General features: G+C 32.5%; 1 protein-coding gene across 2 annotated transcripts in view; it reads left to right on the forward strand.

Moving 5' to 3' along the window:
* The window catches only part of LOC126747382 (transient receptor potential cation channel subfamily A member 1), a 592560-nt gene that overhangs the window by 369506 nt on the left and 196047 nt on the right, over positions 1–27007 (forward strand). For both annotated transcript variants that reach the window (XM_050455968.1, XM_050455967.1), the window contains exon 6: positions 17049–17278. In XM_050455968.1, the coding sequence (XP_050311925.1) occupies positions 17049–17278 (230 nt within the window). The remainder of the gene's footprint in view (positions 1–17048; positions 17279–27007) is intronic.

Below are 27007 nucleotides of genomic sequence, written 5' to 3' on the forward strand. Positions count from 1 at the left end.
GTTGAGTATGCTTATAGAACTCTAGAACTTTAATTTAAAATCCGCAATTTAAAATCCAACGTTCGCAAATACTTGGATTTTTATAAGGAAATTTAAACATCTTTAACGTAGGATTCTCTCTTCTTATTCGCCTACAGTCATAATATTGGCATAGATTGCCCAACATTATGTATTACAGAACCAATGAAAAAAAATAACAGAATTACGTCCGTCACAAGAGCGAATAACAAAAATAATATTGTGTTGCTCAGCCGAGTCGCAGCCGTCGAATTAAATTTTGCAACACAGCCAAGCGATCGGCCAGATTTCAACGCGTAATTTCACCGATGGATCCTCGCTCGAAAAGCGGGGATCCTTTTAGGTGGTCAAAAAATTTACACGGGATGGATTTTCTATAGTTTACTATTATTTTCTTTGCTCAAATGTATAGATTTTCCCGAGACCAATATCTCACGACTGAAGAATTATGTTGACAACATCTTGTCGAACTTGCATTGTCTTATTTATTTAATGTAACACGACGTTTCGGTAGGGTAAGTATCTCCAACCGTTATCAAATGTAAACTGATTATACTAGATGTGTGCAGCGATGTGGAAAAGAAAGTCATCCGTGAAAAGAGTTGGGGGGAGGACACGCCTCTCTCTAGATCCTACACTATCCTGAGAGTAGAGGCTTCCAGATGTTGGGCACATCGACGCTTGCCTGGCCCCTGATTCTGTGAAATGAAAACTGCCTTTACGAACTTCCTCTTCCGCCAGTGCTGTTCCTTGTGCAGAATCTTGGCTTCTGACCAATGGATATTGTGTCCATTATGCCACGCGTGCTCTGCTATTCCGGATTTGGAAACCTCTCCTCTTTGGGTCCAGCTGCGATGTTCCTTCGCTCTGACTTCTAGGGGGCGCTTCGTTTCACCTATGTATGAGTCACCGCTTTCACATGGGATCTGGTAGACGTAATTTTTGGTATCCAACAGGCCATCTTTGGTTTGGTCTTTGATACCACGGTTCTGATAGTGGTGCTAAATCTAAAGGCAGTTCTAATATTGTACTTGCTGGCAATGCGTCGGATTTGTTCCGATGTACCCCTAATGTAAGGTATGGGTAGAAGTCTGGTTGTCGTGGTGGCCTCGTCTCTAATTTGATTTGGACGCGTCCTTTGGATGGTCCTACTTATTAGCTTCTTTGGATATCCATTCTGTTGTAGGTCTTTGTAGATGGTATCCACTTCAGTCTTGAGATCCCCGTCGCTTCTACAGATGGTTCGAGCTCTATTGTAGAGGGATCTTATGATACCTACAGTCGACGCGATGCCGCCGAGCAGTACACACGTGTGTGCGTCCTGCAGCGACAATTTTATAGTAAATATTACGCATATTGCGTGTTATTCTTGTAGTAAAATTTACCATGTTCATTGTGCGAAGTTAAAGGATCAGTTAGTAAAATCAATAGGTGAATGTAAAAATGTTTTTTGGGTGTGCGATCGATGTGTTGATATAGTTAATATCAAACTGGATTTAGCTGCGAACCTATTAAAATTGGAGCAAAAGATCGAACAATGCAACGAGAATACGCAGGAAATCCTTAAAAATTCCGCAAATACTTCAGTAGTAAACAATAATGTACAATGGTCTAGTGTTCTTAAAAGGAATCCGCCGTTAATAATCCGACCCAAGAGTTACGTGACCAGTAGCCCTTACCAAGCATGTTAACCGGACCTTAGCTAGTAACTTTTATGCTTATGTAGCCAACGCCTTTTTAAACTTATAAATATACCTTAAACAAATTTTGTGAACCACTTCTCTTTCTTGTATCAACCTTTGTACATTAAAAAGTCGTCCTGTATATTAAAGTTGTTTTTTTAAAAGAAACCAGTCTTGATCAACCACAAAACTGGCGCAGTCGATAGTAGGATTTTTCCGAGAAACTGGCTAACCTTTTCCAAGTTTCTTTCGCGACGCGATTTACGGAAAAAACGAACAGTTTTTACAAAAAAGTACGGTCGTCTGATCTATCGTAGATCACCGGTCAATTGGGACAAGATACCTGTACAAGCTGTAGAAACTAAGCGATCGAGGCAGTTTCCTCAAGAAGAAGCAACAAATACAGTATCCTGGGAGTCAAAACCTATAGGAGCCCTAGACGTAAGCTAGATTAAGAAGAAACCTCAGAAAATGCAAATCGTCATGATAATGTGAGTAATATTGTTTATTTTCCAATTGAATTATCTATTTATTTTGAGTGATTTATATTTGTATTTTTTTTTATCGATATATTGAGAATTTTCAAACGTATATTGAAAAAATATATTTTAATTTTTAATTTTAAGAAAAGTATTTTAAGTTTAAGTTGAAATTATTTAAATTAAAAAAAAAATGGCACAAGCAAATAATGCTGCAGCAGCCGCCGCTGTTGAACCAGCCATTAACTATCAATTATTTAAATTATATCTTGATGCAATTCCGAATTATGAAGGTAATCCCTACACACTTGCTATCTTTATTGGTAATTGCGAAAGCCTAATTCAAAATTTTGCCCGTAGAAATGATGATCAGTTTAATAATTTCATTCTCAGAGCAATTTTAGGAAAACTTAGTGGAAGAGCTTTAATGATGATAGGTTCTAGAGTAGAAATTAGAGATTGGCAACAAGTAAAAGATTCTTTAAACCTTTGTTTTGGAGATCAGCGCGACATAGATTGCCTAGTCCAAGATTTAATTGCTTTAAGACCAACTAAAAACGAGAGTCCATATAATTTTGGTATGAAATGCCAAGATACACGTAGTCTTGTTATTTCTAAATTAAATACTCTTACTATACCTAATGCAGAAAAAATAATTAGACAACGTAGTTACGATGATTTAGCCCTTAAAACTTTTATTAAAGGTTTACCTCCTTCTATACAAACTACTATTCGATTAAGAACACCTGACACTTTAGAGCAAGCTATGGCATTCGTCATAGAAGAAGAAAACTTTTTGTATAGCTCTAATAGATCAAATTCTCTAAATACACAAGGACAAAATACACTTACACCAAGACACACACCCATGAGAAATAATATGTATTCCCAACAAAACTTTCAAAGACCAATGTTACAACCCATAAGATATAATAATTACCCTCCTATAAGACAACCTTATCAATCAAATTATAACCCCCATCAAAATTTTCAACCACAAAATCATTTCCATAGAGAAAACCAATCCCGACAATTCAGGTTATATCCCAACAATAATAATCAATTTTCACAACGACCACAAACTAATAATTTTGGTCCTTTCAATCATTCCAATCAACAAAACCGACAATACTTATTGCAAAGACCTCAACAATTTCAAAATAATAATCAACCTCAAAGAGATAAACCAGAACCGATGGATACATCATCTGGCAATACACATTTAAAACCTAATCCAAATAAAAGACCTAGATACGAACTATATCACCAACATATTATTAATAACATGCAATTTGAAAACCCCTATAGAAATAATGATTATTATTCTGATAATAATTATATGTATTCCAACCCACAATTACCATATGATAACGAAGAATTTGAATCTTACTATGATTATACTGAACCCCCAAATTATTCATACCCTGTATATGATAATCCTTATCCAAATATGCCTTATGCTGTGACGGAACAAAATAAAAATTTTGATACATTCCCAACAGACACTGACTCAGCAAATGTCAATGAACCCGTTATTTTACCCAGTAACCCAAATCAAAACGATTTAGACGATAAAGAAAATTTTTACAACAATGTCTCTCAACCGAACCTGACCTAATAATAAATTTAAATGCAATCAAAGCAAATCTCCCGTATATTTTTATACCACAGATTAATGCAAATTTTTTAATTGACACAGGCAGCACAAAATCTTTAATAGACCCAGAATTAGCTCACAAATTTTATCGAAAATTTATATATAAAGAAAACTTTCATATTCAAACAGCACATAATATAACCTACCACAATGAAGTAGCCGAAATACCCATTTTTAAAATTTTCAATTTAAAAGAATATCACAAATTCTTTTTGTTTAAATTTAGCGAAAAATTCGATGGTTTAATAGGCATTGATTTATTAAAACAATTAAATGCTAATATTAACATGAATACTAAAGAATTAGAGACACCATATTCAACAATAAAAATTATTTTTGAACCTGAAAATTCCGACCAACTAATTGAAAAAAGTGATAATAAAATAAATAGTTATTCGATAACTATTGAACCTAGAGTACAAAAGATCATAAAAATTCCTGTAACACAAAGAAATGGTATAGGAATATTAAACTATTTTTCTTTTCAACAAGGTTTAGAAATGCCAAAAGCTTTAGTCAATATAAAAGATAATTTTGCTATAACCTCTCTAATAAATTCAAATGAAATTCCAATAAAAATAAATATTCAAGAACCTTTTGAAACAGAACCATTAAATTTAATTGACGTAAATTTTATCGAAAAAATGGAAGTAGATTTTAACCCAACTCTTGAACATAACTATCTAAAAGAAAATTTAAAGAACCTTAGATTAGACCATTGTAATAAAGAAGAGAAAGACGCATTAAGAAAATTGTGTTTCGAATATAGAGATATTTTCTATTGTGATAAAATCCCTCTTAGTTTTACAAACGAAATAAGACATCAGATACAACTTACCGACGAATCCCCGATATTTACAAAATCTTATAGATTACCTGAAGTCCATAGACAGGAAGTAAAAGATCAAATTAATAACATGTTAAAACAAGGTATTATCCAAGATAGTAACTCACCCTGGTCCAGCCCCATTTGGGTCGTGCCAAAAAAAATGGATGCCTCAAAAAGGAAAAAATGGAGACTTGTAATTGATTTTAGGAAACTAAATGAAAAAACAATCGACAATAAATACCCCCTACCCAACATAACTGACATTTTAGATAAGCTAGGTAAAGCTAACTATTTCACTACCCTTGATCTTGCGAGTGGATTCCACCAAATCGAAGTCGATAATTCAGATATCCCTAAGACAGCCTTTAGTACCGAAAGTGGACATTACGAGTTTAAACGCATGCCCTTTGGTTTAAAAAACGCCCCGGCAACCTTTCAACGCGTAATGGATAACATACTTCGAGGCCTTCAGCATGAAATATGTTTAGTCTATTTAGACGACATTATTATTTTTTCCACCTCTCTAGAAGAACACATTTCAAGACTAAAATCAATTTTTGATCGTTTAAGAAAAAGTAACTTTAAACTTCAATTAAATAAATCCGAATTTCTTCATACCACAGTTCAATACTTAGGCCATATTATCACACCCCAAGGAGTAAAACCAAACCCCGACAAAATCTCTGCCATTAAAAGATTTCCAATTCCCCAGTCACCGAAAGATATCAAAAGTTTTTTAGGTTTACTTGGATATTATCGTAGATTTATCCGAGATTTTGCTAAAATAGTCAAGCCAATGACTAAATGTCTTAAAAAGGATGGTAAAGTCATTCATGATAAAGAATTTATTGATTGTTTTAATACCTGCAAGCAAATTTTAACTAATGATCCCATATTAATGTACCCCGATTTTTCCAAACCGTTTATTCTGACCACTGATGCTAGCGATTATGCTTTAGGAGCTATTCTTTCACAAGGTACTATTCCACACGATAAACCTATAGCTTATGCATCCAGAACACTTAATGAAACCGAATGTCGTTATTCTACTATAGAGAAAGAACTCTTAGCCATTGTTTGGTCTTGTAAACACTTCAGACCCTATCTCTTTGGTAGAAAATTTACAATTTATACAGATCATCGTCCTTTGACCTATCTTTTCAGTCTTAAAGAACCAAATTCAAAACTTGTTCGATGGAGATTAAAACTCGAGGAATTTGACTATAATATAGTTTATAAAAAAAGGAAAATTTAATACAAACGCCGATTGTCTTTCTAGGATTAATTTAAACGCCTTAGAAACAGCATCTATCGAAAATAATCCAGGTGACATAGATCAAGAAATATTAGATACTATTCGAAATGTTTCCCAAAACTTACAAACCTTACAAAACTATCAAAATCCTTTAATAGAATCGCAACAACAAACAAATCCTCCGAAACGTAATGAAAATATTAACATCCGAAAGAAAATAAACATAATATCTGACATCCAATTAAAACCACCAGACATAATAAACAAACCCGATTAAAATATACGATGAAATTATTAATAATAAAGTGAATCAAATTATCGTTATGCCTAATATTTACCCTCAAATACACATATCTCGTGATACTTATGAAAACCATAAAATAACAACAATAAAAATTCCTCCTACGGATAATGAAAAAATAATTTTTGATTTCTTAAAAGAAAATACTGACACGAAAAATGTTTACTGCATTTATTTTCATACAGACCAATTATACATAGATTTTTGTAAAGTTTATCTTAAATATTTTTCTGAAAAAGGTCCCAAGATAATTAGATGTACGAAACGTGTTAATACCATTAAAAACTTAGAGAAACAAATCATGTTAATTAAAAACCATCATGAAGGTAAAACTAACCATCGCGGTATTAACGAAACCCTTGAATATCTTAAGAGGAACTATTATTGGAAAAATATGAAAACATCTGTAAGTACATATATTAATTCTTGTGAAATATGTCAACGCTCAAAATACGCCCGAAAAACACCGTACGTACCATTAATGCTGACGCAAACAGCTTCGCGACCATTTGAAATTGTACATATAGACACATTTACTTTTAATAATAAAAATTATCTAACTATTATAGATGCATTTACGAAATTTGCCCAAGCTTTATGTATAGATGGAAAATCAGCCATTCATATTGCTGATGCTTTAATAAAGTATTTTACATGCTTTGGCGTTCCACAACAAATAATATCCGACAATGGAACTGAATTTAATAATGACACGGTAAAAGAATTATTAAAATTACACAAAATAAATGTGCACTTCACAACACCAAATCATCATGAGTCTAACGGTATTGTAGAAAGACTTCACTCTACGATTATCGAACACTTAAGAATATTACTAGAACTTTTTCCTAATGAACAAAAAAATATAATGGACTATGCTATAATAGGATATAATAGTTCCATTCATAGTGCCACCAATTATACTCCATTTGAATTAACTTTTGGTCATTCCCTATCAAGAAACCCTAATGAAATATTTTTGCCCCATACCTTTTATAGTGATTACACAGAAACCCATAAAAACATAATGTCCCACGTTTATAACGAAGTTTCAGAAAAACTGCATTCCGGAAAAGAAAATATAATAGCTAAACATAATATATACGGTAGTAATAACGAAATTTTTAAATTAGGACAAACAGTATTTAAAAAAATCCCAAAGATAGAAATAAAAAAGACAACAAATTTTTAGGTCCCTATAAAATTACTAGAATTTTAGACAAAAATTGCGTTGAAATATCTACTAATAATAAAAATGAAACGATTCATATAAAAGAACTTAAAAAGCCCCCTGTTGTTACAGATCAACCCTCTGCAGCATCGCAGCAGGAATAAAAACACCAATCATCCACAATCTAAATTCCAATCCTGGTATACTCCCTTTAAAATTGGGTAATGCTCAAAACAAAATAGACTCATGGACTTTTATACAAATATACGACATTAATAACATAACTAAACAATTTAAGTCATTACAAGTTTACTACACACTCATAAAAGAAGTAATTACGAATAATACTCACGAACATAACTTAGGAACAGAATTTTATAACACTTACCACATTGTAGAAATTCTTATAAATAAAATACAATCTCAAATTTTTCAAATAAATCCACATTTTAATAGAAAGTCAAAAAGAGGATTAATAGATGGTCTTGGATCAATTATAAAATCAATAACAGGCAATTTAGATCAAAATGACGCTGAACGTTTTAATCAAGCCATTGAAGCTCTAAGAAATAATCAACAAAATATCAAAACTCTTGTAAAAGATCAAATAACTCTTTTTGAAAAATCAATACTAAACTTTCAAAATACTACAAACACATTAGAACGAAATCAAATAATATTAGGTGATCAAATAAAAGAATTACAACGTTTTATTTTAGAAACTCATAATGAAAACCTAATAACTTATCATTTTCTACATTCTCAAACCATTATATCTCAATTAATATCTTCTCTTCAAATAATATATGATATTCTAGAAAGAATTGAAGTAGGAATAACCTTCTCTAAAATAAATACCTTTCACAATGCAATTATTGATCCAAAAACATTACTGAATGAAATTAGAAGTGTAGAACAACATCTAGTCAATAAAAAATTCCCTTTTCCGAGCATTGTAGAGAATATTTTAATTTACGAAAAAATCATAGAAATCAAAAGCTACACAAAAGAAAATCAAGTTACGTTTATTTTAGAAATTCCAATTGTCGAAGAGAATAAGTACAATTATTATCACTTATATTCCCTTCCTACTCCTCTATCAAATACCTTTAAAACAATTATTCCGAGTTCCAAATACCTTCTTTTAAATGAGCAAAATTACGTACTTGTTAATGACGCTTGCAAAGAGGTTTACAACCAAGAATACTTATGCCTGGACCTCCATACAACAAAAAATGACAGCCTAGCTCCATGCGAAGTAAAGCTGTTACAATATGATAAAAACACCTCCAGTTGCAGCCAGATTCCCATGAAGATTCAAGATATAGACATTCGCAGAATTGAACTAAATAAATACATTGTAGTAGTGCCAAGTGCAGTTGTTGCTATCCAGAATTGTGACGGAAATAAAGACAATATACCTTTAAATGGCACCTATCTAATCGAACTAAACAGTGATTGTGAAATCAATATTAAAAATACTATTTTACACCGCTTTAAATATGCAAAACCTAGTTTTAAAAACATAGAATTACCTAATTTAAGTTTTAATATTTCTGAAAATGCTGACTCTGGAATAAACTTTCAAGATTTAAAACTAGAAAATATAAATAGTAATGAAATAAAAACAGTTTTAAATACCCTTAAAATACAAAAGCAAAAACTTAATGAATTTTCGGAAATTCCAGCTGTACGAATAAATAGTGTTAGTTTTTATACTATATTACTTTATATTATTATAATAATTTTAGCAATTTATGTATTATATAAAACATGCTGGATGAAGAGAAAATTCTTGAAGACAACCCCGGAAGAAACGGTCAAGAACATTAAACTAACCGATTTTCCAGGAGAACTCTGACTACCTCATAGTTCTCCAACTCAGAGGGGAGGAGTTACGTGACCAGTAGCCCTAACCAAGCATGTTAACCGGACCTTAGCTAGTAACTTTTATGCTTATGTAGCCAACGCCTTTTTAAACTTATAAATATACCTTAAACAAATTTTGTGAACCACTTCTCTTTCTTGTATCAACCTTTGTACATTAAAAAGTCGTCCTGTATATTAAAGTTGTTTTTTTAAAAGAAACCAGTCTTGATCAACCACAAAACTCAAGAATGTAAACCAAGATAGTGCTACAACAAAAAGTGCACTCAAGAAAAAAATTAAACCATCGGATTTGTCGGTAGCCGTAAACAAAGTCAAGCCTGCGAGCAATGGATGTATTGTTGTTGAGTGCGGCGATAATGAGTCACTGCAAAGGCTCCAAAATAAAGCAGTGGCGGAGCTTTCAGCTAATTATGATGTGAAAATTCCTAAAATGTTAAGTCCCAAAATTACTGTGGTTGGTGTACGTGAGGAGTATCTTAGGGAGGAAAATAACTTTGTACAAAGGATAAAGAGTCAGAATAGTCTTAAAAATGTACAGAATTTGGAGATAAAGTTAATAAAAAAATATAAGCCGAGTAATTCTACAAAATATAATGTGGTAGTGGAAGTTTCTCCAGAAGTTTTTAAAATGCTTATAATGTGCAAAAGAGTGTTTTTAGATTGGGATTCGTGCTTGGTGTATGAACATATAGGATTACTCAGATGTTATAAATGTTGGAAGTTTGGACATAAAGCTGCAGTGTGTCGCCGAGAAGATGTTGTGTGCCCATTGTGTAACCGAAGCCATAAAAGTGATGAATGCAAGTCAGAACATAAGGAATGTACAAACTGTAAATATGCATATGAAGTTTTAAAAATCAAAGATATCAAATTTGATCATACCGTGTTTGACAAACAGTGTTTATCCTACCAAAAGGCCATAAAAAGACAAAAATCAAAAACGCATTATTAGCAATTAAGCAATAAAAATGTTAACATTCAAAAAATATCAGATATTTTAATTTTACACGTTAATATACAAGGTCTTACAACACACTTTGATGAATTCTGTCAATTTATGCAAGACAAAAAACCTATGGTATGTTGTTTAAGTCAAACGCATTTGACATCTGACATCGAAGAAAATGAGTTTTTTATTGAAGGGTATACTACAGTAAACTGTTTATCTAATAGTAGACATACCGGTGGGGTTGTTACTTATGTGAGCAATTGTGTGCCTTTTTTAATTTTTCTTAACGATTCTCAAGACTACAATTTTTGGTCCCTGGTTGTAAAACTAAAAATTTCGCAGGACAATATTATGATTGGTGCATGCTATAGATCTCCAAATGCAGACCCAGCTCCCTTTTTCCAGTATTTAGAAGATAGCTTAGGTGATGTGATGTTTCATAGACAGCGAACCATTTTTTTAGGAGATTTTAATATATGCTGGTTAAAAACTACTAGTGACACAAGAAAAATAAAGAACATCATTCAGAGTTCAGGATTTAAACAAGTGGTAACAAAGGAGACTAGAATAACAAAAACTTCTTCTTCTCTTATTGATTACATAATAACCAATGATTTTAATCTGCAAGAAGTTCAAAGGGATTTTCAAAGCATAAGTGACCATGAAATAATTGGGGCAAATATACAAATACAGAAACCGCCAGAAGAAAAATCGCCTTTCTACTGCAGAAATCTGAGTGACGAGAATATTGCTAATATAGCTGAGGAACTAATAGGAAAAACATGGAATTACACCTCTGTAAATGTAGATGTTATTTATTCGGATTTTATCACTAACATTCAGACAGCCTTAGATAAACTTGTACCAAAAATAAAAATTAATCCTAAAAAAACGTGGATAAATCAAGATGTAAAACAGTTACAGGAAAAAAGAGAGAATGCCTATTACATATTCTCTATTACAAAACAGGAAGCAGATTGGGAAAACTTTAAGAAATATAGAAATGAGGTTGTATCTGTGATAAGAAAAAAAATAAAAAACGGTACTACGAACAAAATATTGGCAACTGCAAAGGGAACAGTAAAAAAATGTGGAGAGTTTTAAAGGACTTAGTCGGAACAAAAAAGCAGGGCAGTGAGCGGTTTACTGAGCTAAATTTTGAAAATTACAATGGCTTATTAGAGGAAAACTTTAACAACTTTTTTTTGGACTCTTTGAATGAAGTTTCTGAAAGTATAGAGGATAGAGACTGGGAGGCGCCAGACCTAAATATTAAATCAAAACTCTCTCAATTTAAAACAATTAATATTGTTTATCACAGTTGAAAAAAATTGTATATGGTTTAAAAAACAAAGGCTCAAGTGATGATTGTTTAAATGTTAAATTGGTAAAACAACTCTTTGACGTGATTGGATATCCTCTACTATATTTAATTAATACTTCAATAGTCACCGGGAAGGTACCTTATGACCTAAAAACTAGTGTTGTAATTCCAATCCCCAAAGTGAATAAACCAACTGTTCCTTCGGAGGTTAGACCTGTAAATCTTTTACCAACTGTAGATAAGATCTTAGAGACTATAATTTGTAATCAATTGAGGGATTATCTTGAGAAAAATCATTTGTTGTTTGAGGGACAATCAGGATTCAGAAGTCAACATTCCTGCGAATCTGCAATCCAGTATGTATGTACAAATTGGAGAGAGAAAATGAACAATGGTGAAATAGTTCTTGGTGTATTCGTAGATCTTAAGCGTGCATTCGAAACCATTCATCGTAGAATTCTTTTGAAGAAAATGAGGCTTTATGGTATTGATAATTATCTAAAGGACAGGTTTCAAAGGACAAAAATAGGACATAGGGTATCTCAAAAAAAGGAAATTGTACTGGGTGTACTCCAAGGAAGTGTTTTGGGGCCCTTATTGTTTATTCTTTATATAAATGACCTGAATAGGATATTAAATAGATGTTTTATACACTTATTTGCAGACGATACCCTCATATCCGTCTCTGGAAAAGATTATTTAGAAATTGTAAATATATTAAATAGTGAGCTTAATGTGTTGTATGATTGGTTATGTAAAAATAGATTAAAACTGAATTCTTTAAAGACTAAATGTATGGTAGTAGGATCAGTAACAAAATGTAAATATTTTTTCGATTTAGGATTGTCTTTGTTCATAAATGGTTCACCTATAGAGTTTGTAACTGAAATTAAATATTTAGGTGTAATTCTTGATCCGCAATTAAATTTTTCAAGTCATGTAAATTATTTATGTAAGAAAATAGGAAAAAAAGTAGGGTTTTTTAATAGAATATCGTATGTTGTTTCTAAATGGTCAAAAATGTTAAAAGAGATACAAAAATTACAAATACAGCAAAATAAAATAATGCGTGTATTATTGAATTGTAGCAAATATGTGCCGACTAAAGACATGTTAAATTCTTTAAATTGGTTAAATGGTGAACAAAACATAAAAAAGGCAAATCTTTCTATTGCATATAAAATTGAAAATAACTTATTGCCAGGGTATCTCAACGTTTATTTAAAAAGAAGAGTACAATTCCATAACTATAACATTAGATCTAAGTAAAACTTTAACATTAGGCAGGTAACGACATCCGCGTTACAATAAACTTTGTTTTACGAGGGACTGTGCATGTTTAATAAGTTGCCTGAGGAGGTAAAGAATGCACTAAGTGTACATATGTTTAATAGGGGACTATTTGTTTATTTACGCAATCAAAATTGATTTTTTGTTTTCTGTTAAGTAGATATAAGTAGCCAAGTGCTAAATAAAAAGATTATTTATATTTATTATTTATTTACTTTGCGAAACTTCGATTTTTGAATTGATTCGAACTCGAATTCGAACTTTGAACTGCAAGTTCGACAAGATGTTTTCACTGTACCATTGTCTACCACCTTCAAAAACAATTATGTTGACCTAGAAGAGAAAAAGATGACTCGTCTGTAAATAAAATATTACTTGTGAAGTCGTCATTTTGATCAATTTTTTCTCTTAAGGTTTCACAAAACTCCAAGCGTTTTATTTGATCTTCTGGAAAAATTTCTTGAGTGTTTTTAATTTTATAGGCTTTGTACTTATTTCTTTTCAAAATATCACGCACTGTACGACTTGGAATATTAAGTTCTTCAGAAATTTGAAAGCTAGAACAAGGTTCACTTACTTCCACAAAAGCACACACCTTGACCCCTTTTTTTCAATCATAGCGTCAGGTGTTCGACGAGGTTCCTGATCGCCACTAGAACATTTTGTACACCGATTTACACATTCCGACTGCTCAAACTTATGCCAGATATTATAAATTGTTTTAGCAGTAGGGACTTGCTGATCAGGATATGCAAATATAAAACGCCCGACATAAATTGTAAACATGATCGGCTAACACGTACATAGGTATGCGAGGAATTGCAACCGAACTTTAACCGGACTGATAAGCGCCACGACGACGCAATAGCCGCCCAGGGTGGAGCCAAGTTTATTCTCGCTCTACTCCGTCTCCTTCTTACACATTACGCAAAAATCATATTCGAAATTTTTCGAATAAATATACCTAATGACATAATGTTAGTCAACACTTACTAGGCATACTTAGGTCTTTTCTAATTGGGTTCAACCCAGTAAAATCCAGGTGATTGGGCCCATTGTTTTTTAAACTGTTATTTGTAAATCTTTTTAATCTAAGCGGCACTATAGGGCCAGGCAAGCTTTGAGAAGTGTCACTATCACTACTAATATCACTTACAACCATTTTTTTAAGTTTATTTCAATTAACAGAATATAAAACGAGTAAAATCCAGTCTACGGATAAACGGCGAAGTAAATCACACAAAGATGTTTAGGTGCATTCAGGGAATCCCCGTTCGGCCGCACTCAACCATGCCAACTTTGCAGATGCGAGGTTGCATTTTATAATTATTGCATGATCCAACGATGCCAAATTAACAAATATTGGGATACATTTTTGTGTGTTAATGATTTTTTTTATGGGTTTCGTGCTATTTTTTAATAGCAAAAAAGAAAACCATAAACAAAAGAGTTTTTTTGGTATAGCAAAAAAAGCTAAAAAGCATGAGATTTTTAGGCAAAATATTGAAAACATAAGATTTGTTTAAAAAACATGAGATCTCATGCAAAAACTTGAGACCTGGCATCACTGCTGTTGAGTAGCAGGGAAAGTAAGGACCTTTGATCGCTGACTTGGTCTTGTGCGCCTGTTCTTTCCGTTGATTGTTCCATCTACCGTAATCGGTTGTACTAGGTCGAATTTCGTCGCTGGTGCTTTTCGATCTTAAATGCGGTTTTCTTGAAATGGGCTGCAATTTTGCCGGTATTACTGGTACATTTTCGGTAATTGGTGCATCAGTGGTGGTATTATTGTTATTTTCATAAAAGATGTTAGGTGTCGCTGAATATTTTTGTTGTGAAATTTTGTTTTGTTTTTCTTTTAATTCCACTCGTTTTTCTAAGTGAAAAACCGATTTTTCCAGTTGATTATTCCAGTTTCATTGATCTTCTGGTCTAGTATCTGTTCTTGTGTCATTATTTTCTTATCACAACAAGAAATGACGTCATGTCACTTTTTTCGTCATTTTGTGCCAATTTTTCACCATTGTCTTCACAATTGCACTAACACGTTAGTAATTTTCCAAGATTTGCACTGGATACACTTTTTGGTAACGTTTTTGTAACAATTAATTCAATTATATCCACTTTATTTAACTTTTTAGGCTCACTTCGTAACTCTGCTTTGTCTCTCTCCGCCATCTTTACACATACGTTTTTATTATTATTAACCAATGGAAATTCTATATCTTTCAACTTTCTTTACTTCTTCTTGATTGAAGATTACAATTCCACGTCGCTTAAGCGTTTCTAATGTTGTTTGAACTAAATTCCAAGGCGATAGTGATGCATCCTTATTAGCCTATGGTGGTGTTCTGTACATACGACAAATGTACTCTAAAGGCAATGTACAGATCAACTTAATGTATGTGAAAAGCAAGGATATGTGCATGCTTACTTCTTTCCAATTTATTGCATTTTGTGATTACCAATTCTCCACTTAAATCTTATGGAATCCATGTTTGGTCTAATTCCAATGTATTGGATCTTAAATGTATAAGATAAAGTCATCCCTGATAGCCTAAAAGTTTTGTAGTCAATGATGTCCAGCAAATAATTCACATCGTTAATCAGTGATGTGTTCTATTATGAATAGGTCATCCCGGTACACGTTCTTTGCAATATCTTTTGCGACAGTAATACCGAATCTTATCGATTGGTAGAGCCATAAATTCCGTGTTCTCTCCCAGTGTTAGATGGTACAGAATAAAATAAATTTCGTTTACTCCTTTCCCGAAAATATTCCTAGAGTTTTACAAGTTCATACAGCGAAAGGGCTGTTGGATCGACCGTTAGTAAAGGTCTGCCCTTTGCTATTTCAGTAACTTTGAAAACTTTCGCTGTCTACCCTTTTTTTTTCAATTTTGTGTTGTCCTTACCAAATGATGTAAGAAATACATATAATTTTTATTTTCATAATAGTTTTTTGTTAATGATCACGTGGGGTTACACGCTTAACCTTTTTCAGTTATAACAGGACAAAAATTTTTTGATGGGCGGAATTTTTATAATTGCCTAATTAAAAAGGGTTTCATCGCTAATTCAATTGTTTAACTTATGTTGACTTTGACCAACAAGGATTTTTAACGCGTGCATGCGTCAATGATAGGTGCACAATTCTCCCCCAGGCATCTGAATCAAAAAGAAATTTTCAAGACGTTTTTATCAAAGATAAGAGTAAAATCTCGAGTTTTTTAAAACTGGCCGGTCCAATCTGCGATAAATACCACTGAATGGTAAGGAGTTATTGATGGCGTAACTTTGATAATTTTTTAATTTTCCTTTGTGTATCCACAAAGCTTCTTCAAAAGCCTATTATAAATTATAATATTTCTAAACCGAACCAAAAGATATTGAATTTCTATAAATTTTCAATGTGTATACCCTGCTGTACAGGGTGTTCCCAATTTGAGGGTGACCATTGGAATCTCGGAAACCGTAAGAGTAACAGGATCGGTTAAATGGAGGCAAAGTTGGGCAATATAAAACTAAATAAAAATATCCGAAAAATTTATCCGAAAAAAATCTAAGTAGACTTTCTTTCGAATTTGAAGTATCTACTCCTCTGATAAGACCTTTTTTGTATTAGATATGAAGGAATATAAGCAACTAAATCATACTTTAAAATACTGGGCTAACTACAACTTTGTTTGCACCTAAAGCAGATTGACAATTAATCTGTACTCTATTAATCATATTACCCTACTAAATTAATATGATTAATATATTTCTCGTCTCCATCATCTAGGAAGAGACGAGAAATGTAAAAGAAATATAACAGTTCCGTCCGGTACCTATCGCAGATAAATCGATACTGTGGTATTTTTATGATTGTCAAATTTTAACCATATTTAGCCATAGACAAAATTATGTTTAGCTGTCATTTGCGTTTTGTTACGCCATGTCAGATCCTTTTTTGTTATACCGCGTTTAATAGTCGCTTCACGGAAACCTGGTCGAATAGAGTAAAAAGTATCCTATATACGTCTGCTGGTTCTAAACTACCTCTCCATCAATTTTCAGCCATATCGGTTCAGCTGTTCTTGAGTTATAAATAGTGCAACTAACGCGACTTTCTTTTATGTAGTATTATTTAAAAAATATATTGGTTTACCAATTCGTGTATTCAAATTTCAATCTATCATTAACAATTTCGATCTTTTTTAGATTTCTGACTTCGGTGCCAGTCCAAGAAAACCGTGCAATAACGGATATTATCCTATACACGAGGCAGCCAAAAATGCATCTTCCAAAACCATGGAGGTATTTCTTGCGTGGGGTGAATCTTTGGGTTGTACTAGAGAAGAAATGATTTCATTTTATGATGCAGAAGGCAACGTACCACTTCACTCTGCCGTACATGGAGGGGATATAAAAGCCGTTGAACTCTGCATAAGGTAATACTAAATCTTATAAGAAGCTTCTAGAAATATTAGTAAGGGTTTTATTGTACTGTTTGCAGTAATACACTTTGAATGCTATTATTTTGTAAGATGTTAGATTTTAATTATAATAATGTCAATATTTAAGAAGCTATTTTCACATTCTTCTTCTCAACCGTCACAAAAAAGTGAAAAAATAGCTGCGATATATACACAAAGAAACAGCACAGATTATTAGAGATGAAAATAATGAAATGGTTATGAATACACATAGAATATCGGAAATCTGTAAGGAATATTCAATTAAGCTTTTCAATGACAATCGACCAAGCAACCCAACGATTTAAGTAGAAGAACTGATAGGACCAAGTATATTAATAGGAAAAATTAGACACCAACAGATTGACAAAGCCAGTCTTAATAATATGTTTTCTAGCACGTCTAAAGAACATCCAAAGACATCGAATTAATTGGCAATCTGTACTGGAATCAGAAAGCAAATATTGATTGAGTAGCTTCTCAACAATCGAGCAGTTCGGGAAGAATATAAGTTATGGATGCATTTTATCACCGATGTTGTTCAATCTCTACTCGGAAAGAGTGTTGTTTGAGTCGGTTTTAGTGTTTCACTTTAATACCTATAAGTATAATGCAGATGGTATTGTAATAATCGCAAATAATGCAAATCATCTTCAGGAATTGTTAAATCTCAAAAATGAAACAAGCACAATATTAGGCTTGAAAATTAATATAAAAAATCAAAGTTTGTGGTCGCGAGTAAGACTGATATTCCACAAGTCAGAACTCAGGTAAATGCGAAGAATATTAAGTAAGTTGCGCAATTAAAGTATCTGCGGTGTATGTTAAATCAAGATTGGGATGCAGAACAAGAAATTAGATGTAAAAGAGAATACTCAAGAGCAACCTTCCTTAAACTCAAAAAAATCCTTATAAATAAATTGAAAGCATTTGAGATGAAATGTATGAGACGAATGATCAGAATATCATAGGTAGACAACATAAGACATGAAGAAGTTCTTTAGAGAAGATCGTGAGTTTCTTTGAAGTAATAAAATGTAGAAAAATATCATCCTTAGAATATATTATGAGAAAAGAATGCTATGAATTCCAGCGCCTTATCCTTCAAGGTAAGATCAAAAGAGGAAAGAGTGGAATAGAAAGAATTTATTTCATAATTATTATCAATTGAAAAATATGAATAATCCGGTCTGTTTACCCCAGTGAGAGAAAAAGCAATGTAATTTAGTTTTGCTACATTTAGGCTTAATTTATAAGTATCCAACCAGTTTTTTATTTTATTCAGGCCTTCTATAGCATACTGTTTTGTTTGATTCCAACTCGAACCATTAAAAAGTCAGGCAGTATCATCTGCATATGAAATAATGGTTCCATTTGTTAGTTTAATATTAAAACAAGAATTTAGGTAAATTATAAGCAAAATTGGACCAAGTAGACAACCTTGTGGCACTCTTATTTTTATAATGTCGCTCTTGCCTAATATATTATTGACCTTAAAAAATTGTCATAAGTGTCATGATATTTTTGAAATAAAAATCTTGTAAATATCTGCCACAGCTTTGCTTTTTGACGAAATTTTCAATAACGTTATTGTAGACATGTGGTGGTATATCATTAATACAGTCTCTAAACTTTACTTACGGTGCTTTAATGGGTGCAGAATTTTTAGTATAAGCCTGTGACTTCAGATAATCCCACAGCCAAAAGTATAAAGGCGTTAAATCGAAAGAGTATGAAGGCCAATTCGGGTCACCAAACCGGGAAATGATCAGAAATAAATTCGTGCAAGTTCGTCAATGTTTCACGATAGTATGACATGTGGCACTGTGCTGCTGAAACCATCTACCGTCAAGATCAATAGCTTTCAAATGAGGCAGAAGAAACTTATTATCATAGCACGATAACCTTTACCATTGATTCGTACATCCACCGTCTATAGATTACAACAAGTCAGACCACTTCCTATACCGCCCGTGTTAAAGCAAAATTGACCTTGAATCCCGCTGTTTGCTGCGTACGAGCGTTTACCAGGGTTTATCGTAAATATCGATGACAGCAAATTCTGAGGCGCGCTGATTATTTTTATACGAGGAGTATTCATAAGAAGTATTTTAAGTCATAAAATAAGAACTTTTTTTATAGGACTGGAATAGAATGTGTTTATATGACAGTGTTTCTTAATTATTAACGTTTTTACACATTTTTTATATTAGCTTCACTTCTTTGCCTTTATGTAGCAATGTTTGTATGTATGTATATAACAAATCTAAGAATTCTATTTAAACTATAACTTCTACTTGTCAGATTGTTTTCAAATTTTGTAGGTGCTTGGCTTTCGATAACAAGGACAGTTTTTAAAATATTTTTGAGTTTCCCTTTTCTAAAATTGGTGTATCTAGAAGTTTTGATCAGTTCAATGAATTTGAACTTTTAAATAAATTGGAAGCGTTTAATATGGCGGATTCAAAATGGCTACCTTTTAAGTCAAATATAATATATAAAAAGTGAATTTGAAAAAACCTTACTTGTTGAATTGTTTAAATTTGCTACATTTTTAGGAGTCTTATCAAAAAATACAAGTTTTTACTTAATATTTGTTGAAATTTTAGAGATGAATATTCAAAAAATAAATCTAAGTTAAAATAAATAAACAATTAAAAAACACATTTAAACGCACTAAAAAATATAAAATAATTTTAATACAGTATGGGTTATTTTAATTTTTGAATTAGGTCGTTTTAAAAATACAAAAGCGCAAAAGAATAACAAACAATTATCATAATAAGCGCTAAATAAGTAGTTTTGTAAATTATATGCTTTGTATTCATTTGTGGATATAGTAAATATATATAAAATATGTTAAATTATCAAAATTTACCGGGTCTTATAAACGCCGACATTGGTGGCCGACAAAAAGTGGGGTGTGTTGATTTGGGATAATAGGTTGTAAAATCGGCTAAAACTATTCCAGTAACATTAGAGGGATAAATTAAATAATAAACCATTTTTTAAGATTGTAATGCTTTTAAGTAAAACACAAAATACAGAACAAAATATTTGATATATAGGGATGAAATACATGCTAATTTATTATTGGGTAATTATATTTATAGAAGTACTAGTCAACCAAAGTGTCTTGGCCTCTGAGATGCGCAAATAAAGAAGTGAATGAGTCAGGGTGCGAGGAAGATGCAAAACATAAAAATCAATAAATCGAGGCTCATGTACTACGTTTACATCCAGCATATTTGACGGGCTTAAAATTTTATTTAATTTTTGTTTTAATTAAATTATATTATGAATAGTAAATGAACGCATGAATTAATATATTTACCAATATACAGTGTGTCGTGTACCAGCCTTGACGGAAATCACTTAGGATAAAAATTTTGAATAAATTTATAAAATAAATGAATAATTATAACAAAGGTATTGATATTACTTTATTTAAAAATCCTAAATTAAATCCAGTGTAATATTTACCAATATTTATTTATTATGTATTTCCTATATTTTGTACACATTATGTATGGATACATATAATTAATACATTATAAATAAATTTATATAGACATAATACATAAAAAATGTTCTTATTATAAATTTAAATTGTGTTATGTAAATGGTAAAAAATGCAATATACCTATCTAATATTTCATTAATAAATTTATACGTAAAAAAAATTACAAATTAAGGTACGTTTTATCATCGTCAACTGTTAGATTCTTATTTTCCACAGCTTGTTCTTCAACATTATCACTAAGTTCGTCTATTCCAGATAAGTCATTTTCTGGTTTATCCGACTCATTAGAGTAATCACTGTTTGTGTCAATATCGCTATCGTTAAGGTTAATTATGACCCTTTTCTATGTCTATATCAATTGTAGGTTCCTTTAAAATAAATCCTTTTTCATATCGTTTATATTTGGGTTTATGCAGTTTTATTAAATGATATAGCTGCGGCTTTAACATGTTATCGTCATATGATATACCCCTTAAACGTAACCATTGTTGCATTTATGCTTTTTTTGTTATTGTTGTTGGTGCTTTATCTATTTGCTTATTGTGGTATGGAGCATTGTCAATTACCACAACAGACCTTTGCTTTAGTTTTGGAATGAGATTGTCTGAAAACCATTTTTTGTAGTTATCATAATTCATATCATGATGATAATCGCCACTTGTGCTGTTGGATTTTGTTCGGTATTCGTTATTGAAAAATAACCACAAAAATAATCGGCAAAATTATAGCCTAAACAATCCATCAGATATACCGCTCAAGGAGACATTCGCCGGATTTAGTGAAAACGCTGACTTTTCAGTTTGACGATAATAACGTAGTGTTTTAAGTGAGACACAATATATTCTTTGTAGTAGATTTAAGATTAATTTAACATTGCGTGCACGAGGCGATTGAATATAAAAACGTAGTTAGTCAGTAAGTAACTTTAAGCAAGACAGGGCTTCTGACATGAAGCATTTTTATATTGTTATTTAATAAAGTAATCCTAAGTAAAGGATGGTTTTTAATTAAACCAATACAGTCCACTTTGACAGTAATAAGGTAGTCTGACAAGATTACCTTACATTTATTTTTGGTCCGTCGACCCAGATTTTTATCAGTTTGTGTTAAGTTTCCGGCGGGAAATGGACATTTCCGCGCAGTTTAAAATTGGACAGTTTGGTTTGAGTTTTACACCGACGTTTATGTAAACTCAAAGACAGTGCATCGACGTGAGTGCAACGCATAATTAATTCGAGTTCGTAATTTCTGTGACATCAGAATTTTGCATCGACGAATGCAGCAGATTGGTGAGTCAGTTCCATTTATTTCCGCTTAGTAGGGCATTGGTTTGATATTTCTCAGTTTATCAAACGCTTATCGTTGTTTTGTTCTGCAAGTGATTTTTAGTTTTTGAATTTTTGTAATTAATTAAGAATCAATTATTTAATTTTGACATGATGTCTGAGGAAGACACAAAAAAGGAACTTGCAGCTCAGAAACAGAAAAGGGCTTTACTTAGAAGGCATTTGACATTATTTCAGAAATTTATTGATAAGACAGATTTAGAAAATTTAACTGACATTAATTATAATGATTTAAAATTTCGTCTAAGTAAGTTTGAGGGTGGATATGATGAATTTTCTCAAATACAATCAGAAATTTCTTTTTTACTAGAATCTTTAAATTTGACAGAACAGGAAAAGAATAATGAGCTTGATGAAAAAGATTATTATGATGAATTTTTTATACTTGTGGCTAAGGCAAAGGCTGCAATTGAAAAATATGAGAAAAAATTACGTTCTATTTCTGGAGGCTCTCAGAGATCTGAACAATTAAATGAGGAAGACGAAATAACCTCACAAATTAACAATATTGATGTTTTTGCTTTGCCAGCTAAAAGTAATTTGCCTAGTTTAAGTTTACCAAGTTTTTCAGGTAAAATAGAAAGATGGCTAGAATTTAAAGATATCTTTTTAGCCATGGTTGGGTCAGTACCAAGAGTTCAAAGGTTACAGTATTTAAGGGGTTGTTTAAAAGATGAGGCTTCAGATTTAATAAGCTCATTGCAAATTACAGAGCGTAATTGGGAAGTTGCTTGGTCACTTTTGGTTGAGCGATACGAAAATAATAGGCTTATTGTTGACACGTATATTCAGGGCCTTCTTGATGCGCCAAATGCAAATAAAGAATCGTACGTTGAACTAAGACGGTTATTTGATACTTTTAATCGTAATATTAGATCTTTGCAAGCGTTAAATCAACCCACGGAAAATTGGGATATACTTTTAATTGCGATTTTGGTTAATAAGTTTGATGGGCATACGAGAAGGGAATGGGAGTCTTATAAGATTCAGGGTAACTTTCCAACATGGGCTGAAATGCATAATTTTCTTAAGGATAAATGCAGTTTATTAGAAAAGTTAGAAATGACAAGAATTAATAAAAATCAGGGTAGGGAACAAATACAGAAATTTGTAAAGGACACGAGATATGTTAGACAAAAGGGTTCTTTTGTAGCCACAAGACAGGAAAAAAAATTTTCGTGTTATTTTTGTAAGGCTGATCATTCCATTTTTCAGTGTGATAAATTTAAAGGGCTTTTGGTTTTTGACAGATATAATGAAATAAAAAGATTAAATTTATGTCACAATTGTTTTGGTGCAAATCATAGCATACCACAATGCACTAAAAGGTCGTGTATTGTGTGTAACCAAAAACATAATTTTCTCTTACATCGTGGAGACCGCGATAGTGGTAACGGCGAAAGATCGGTCGTCGCAGCGGTATCAGAAAATATAGCAGACCGTACACCGGAGGCAGAAACAACGATGGCGTCGATTTCGACTATGTGTACGACGGCGGGCGTCGTTGAGTCACAAGAAGCGCGAAGCGCGGATGTTGATGTAATCGGATATCAGAGCGATAAGAATATCAGTGATTTTAATGTTCAGTTTTCAGGACTTGGTAGGCAGATTAATTACCCGTTACTTTCGACAGCTTTAGTAAACGTTAAAGGCATTGATAATAAGTTATATCAGTCTAGAGTTTTAATTGACCCCGGTAGTCAGAGTAATTTTATTTCTGAGAAATTTTGTAAGAAAATTGGGTCAAGTTTAAGTAAAATAAACTTAGAAGTTTCAGGTGTTGGTGACAAGATAGGTTTAATGATTAAGTATCAGACAAGAGTTACTATTTTTTCTAGAAATACAGATTATAATAAAGAGTTATCTTGTTTAGTATTAGATAAAGTGACAACTTCGATTCCTACTATATCATTTAGTCCAAAGCTGATAAAAATACCTAAGCATATTGCATTAGCAGATCCGTCATACAATATTTCAGGTGATATTGATATTTTGGTGGGAGTAGAAATGTTTTATGATATCTTACTTATGGAACAGGTACGGGTAGACAATTGTCCAGTGTTTCAAAATACCCAATTAGGTTGGTTAATTGGTGGTAATTTGTCATTTTATAGTGAAACTCCTAGGCGACTGTCATGTAATTTATCCTTGGATGATTCACTTTACCAAACCTTACTTAAATTCTGGCAGATTGAGGAACCTGTTCTTCCCAAGGTTACGGATGATTATTGTGAGAGGCATTTCTTAGAGACACATAGTAGGGATGAGACAGGACGATTCATTGTACAGATTCCTTTTAAAGAAAATTTATCGAGTTTAGGTGATTCGAAAGTTAACGCGATGCGTAGTTTGGAATATTTAGACAGGAGATTGGCTAGGAACCCAGATTTAAAAAAGGAATATACAGATTTCATTTCCGAATATGAGACGTTGGGTCATATGACAGAGCTCAAGGATGTTGATTGGCGTTCGTCTTTGGATAATGAGTGTTTTATTTTGCCGCATCATGCGGTTGTAAAGGATTCAAGTTTAACATGCCGTTTAAGAGTCGTATTTAATGCTTCCAGTAAGACTTCAAGTGGTTTAAGTCTTAATGATGTTCAGCATACAGGGCCTACAATTCAAGGTGATTTGATTTCTATTTTGACTCGTTTTCGGAAACATAAATATGTTTTAAATGCTGACGTATCAAAGATGTTTAGACAGATTTGGATACATCCTAAGCACAGGCCATATCAACGTATATTGTGGAGAGATGACACAGGCAATGTTAAATGTTATGAATTAAATACTGTGGTGTATGGAATGGCATCCAGTCCTTATTTGGCAGTTCGTTGTTTGTGTCAGGTAGCAAATGAACATGAATCGGAGTATTCAGTTGCTTCTCATGTCATTAAAAATGACATGTATATGGATGACCTTCTCTCGGGTTGTGATAGTGAGGAGGAATTACTAAAATTACAAAGCGATATAAGTCATATTTTGTCAAGTGTAGGTTTTGATCTTCGAAAATGGCTTTCAAATAAAAGAGATTTTTCCGACAATTTTCAGCTTAATGAGAGCTTAAAGGTAAATGTTTTACAGCTTGGAGAGCATGAGCAAAACAAAACATTGGGTGTGTATTGGAATGCCTATTCCGATAATATTCAATTTCGCATTCGAGAATTTCCAAGTCAAAATTCTGTAACTAAACGTAAAATGTTATCCATTTCAAGTCAAATTTTCGATCCATTGGGTTTGGTACAACCGGTGATTGTAGTTGTAAAATTGCTTATTCAGAGTTTATGGAAAGAGAAATGTGATTGGGATTCCGAAGTTTCAGATTGCTTACGTGATAAATGGAATAAGTTTTGTTTAGATCTAAGACATTTAAATGACCTACATATTACAAGGCGTATATTAGTAGACATGACTAAATGTGAAGAGTTACACGTATTTGCAGATGCCTCTGAAAAGGCCTATGGGGCAGCAATATATGTTCGTTCAATAACTTCAGATAACACTTATCATTCTCACTTGTTATGTGCTAAGAGCAAGGTTGCTCCTACGAGACAACCAACTTTACCTCGATTAGAGTTGACAGCTGCTTTAGTAGCCGCTAGGCTAGCAAAAAGAGTTCTTGATAGTAGTGATATTAAATTTGATAGGGTTTATTATTGGAGCGATTCAACCATCACATTGTGTTGGATTAAGGGCAGTCCTAATAGATTTAAAACTTTTGTAAAAAATCGGGTTAATGAAATACAGAATTTGACAGATCTTCAAAATTGGTTTCACGTTCGTTCGGAGGATAATCCAGCGGATTTAGTTTCGCGTGGAAGTACGGCTTTAGATTTGATGTCCAACAATCTTTGGTTTCATGGTCCGACGTGGCTAAGATCAGGTAGCTTACCATTAGCTTGTATTGAAGAAGATACAGCTATAGTATCGCCACTTCCAGAGCAACTAGTTATAGCAAACACTGTTATAATTGATGATTATATGAAGTTTGATTTGTTTTTAAAATATTCGTCACTATCGAAACTTATTAGGGTACTTGGTTATTGCTATCGGTTTATAAATAATATTCGACAAAAGGAAAAAAAATAAGATTATTAGTAAAAATCTAGAGGTAAAGGAGTTAAATAATTCTCTTCAATGCCTACTTAGAATTTCACAAATTCAAGCATTTGGGCAAACTTATTTTGATTTATTAAATACAAGGCCTATCAATAAGAATAGTTCGATTTTATCTTTAAATCCATTTATAGATGAAGACAAGTTACTCCGAGTAGGAGGAAGAATACAGAATTCAAATTTATATTTTGACAAGAAATTTCCTATTATTTTGCATAACAAACATAAATTAACGAAACTAATTTTTGAAAGCACCCATAAGGCTATGTTGCATTGTGGTCCGCAGCAATTATTATACACAGTGCGACAAAAATATTGGGCAATATCAGGACGTAGTTTAGCTCGGTCCGTTGTATTAAAATGCGTAGTTTGTTTCAAGGCGAAGCCTAAAACGATGGATTATTTGATGGGGAATTTACCTCATTATAGAGTAAACCAGTCTTGTCCGTTTTTGCATTGTGGTTGTGACTACGCAGGCCCATTTTTACTTAAAGATCGTAAGACCCGCAACCCTAAACTGACCAAGGCATATGTGGTAATTTTTATTTGTATGACAGTGAAGGCTGTTCACCTTGAACTCGTGACTGATTTAACCAGTGAAGCATTTCTAGCAACTTTCAAAAGGTTTATTGCGAGAAGGGGCAAGCCAAATCATTTTTATTGCGATAATGGTACAACATTTGTAGGAGCTTATTCTGAAATTGCTAAATTTCTAAAAAC

This window comes from Anthonomus grandis, chromosome 19 (assembly GCF_022605725.1).
Source record: "Anthonomus grandis grandis chromosome 19, icAntGran1.3, whole genome shotgun sequence".
Lineage (NCBI taxonomy): Eukaryota > Metazoa > Arthropoda > Insecta > Coleoptera > Curculionidae > Anthonomus > Anthonomus grandis.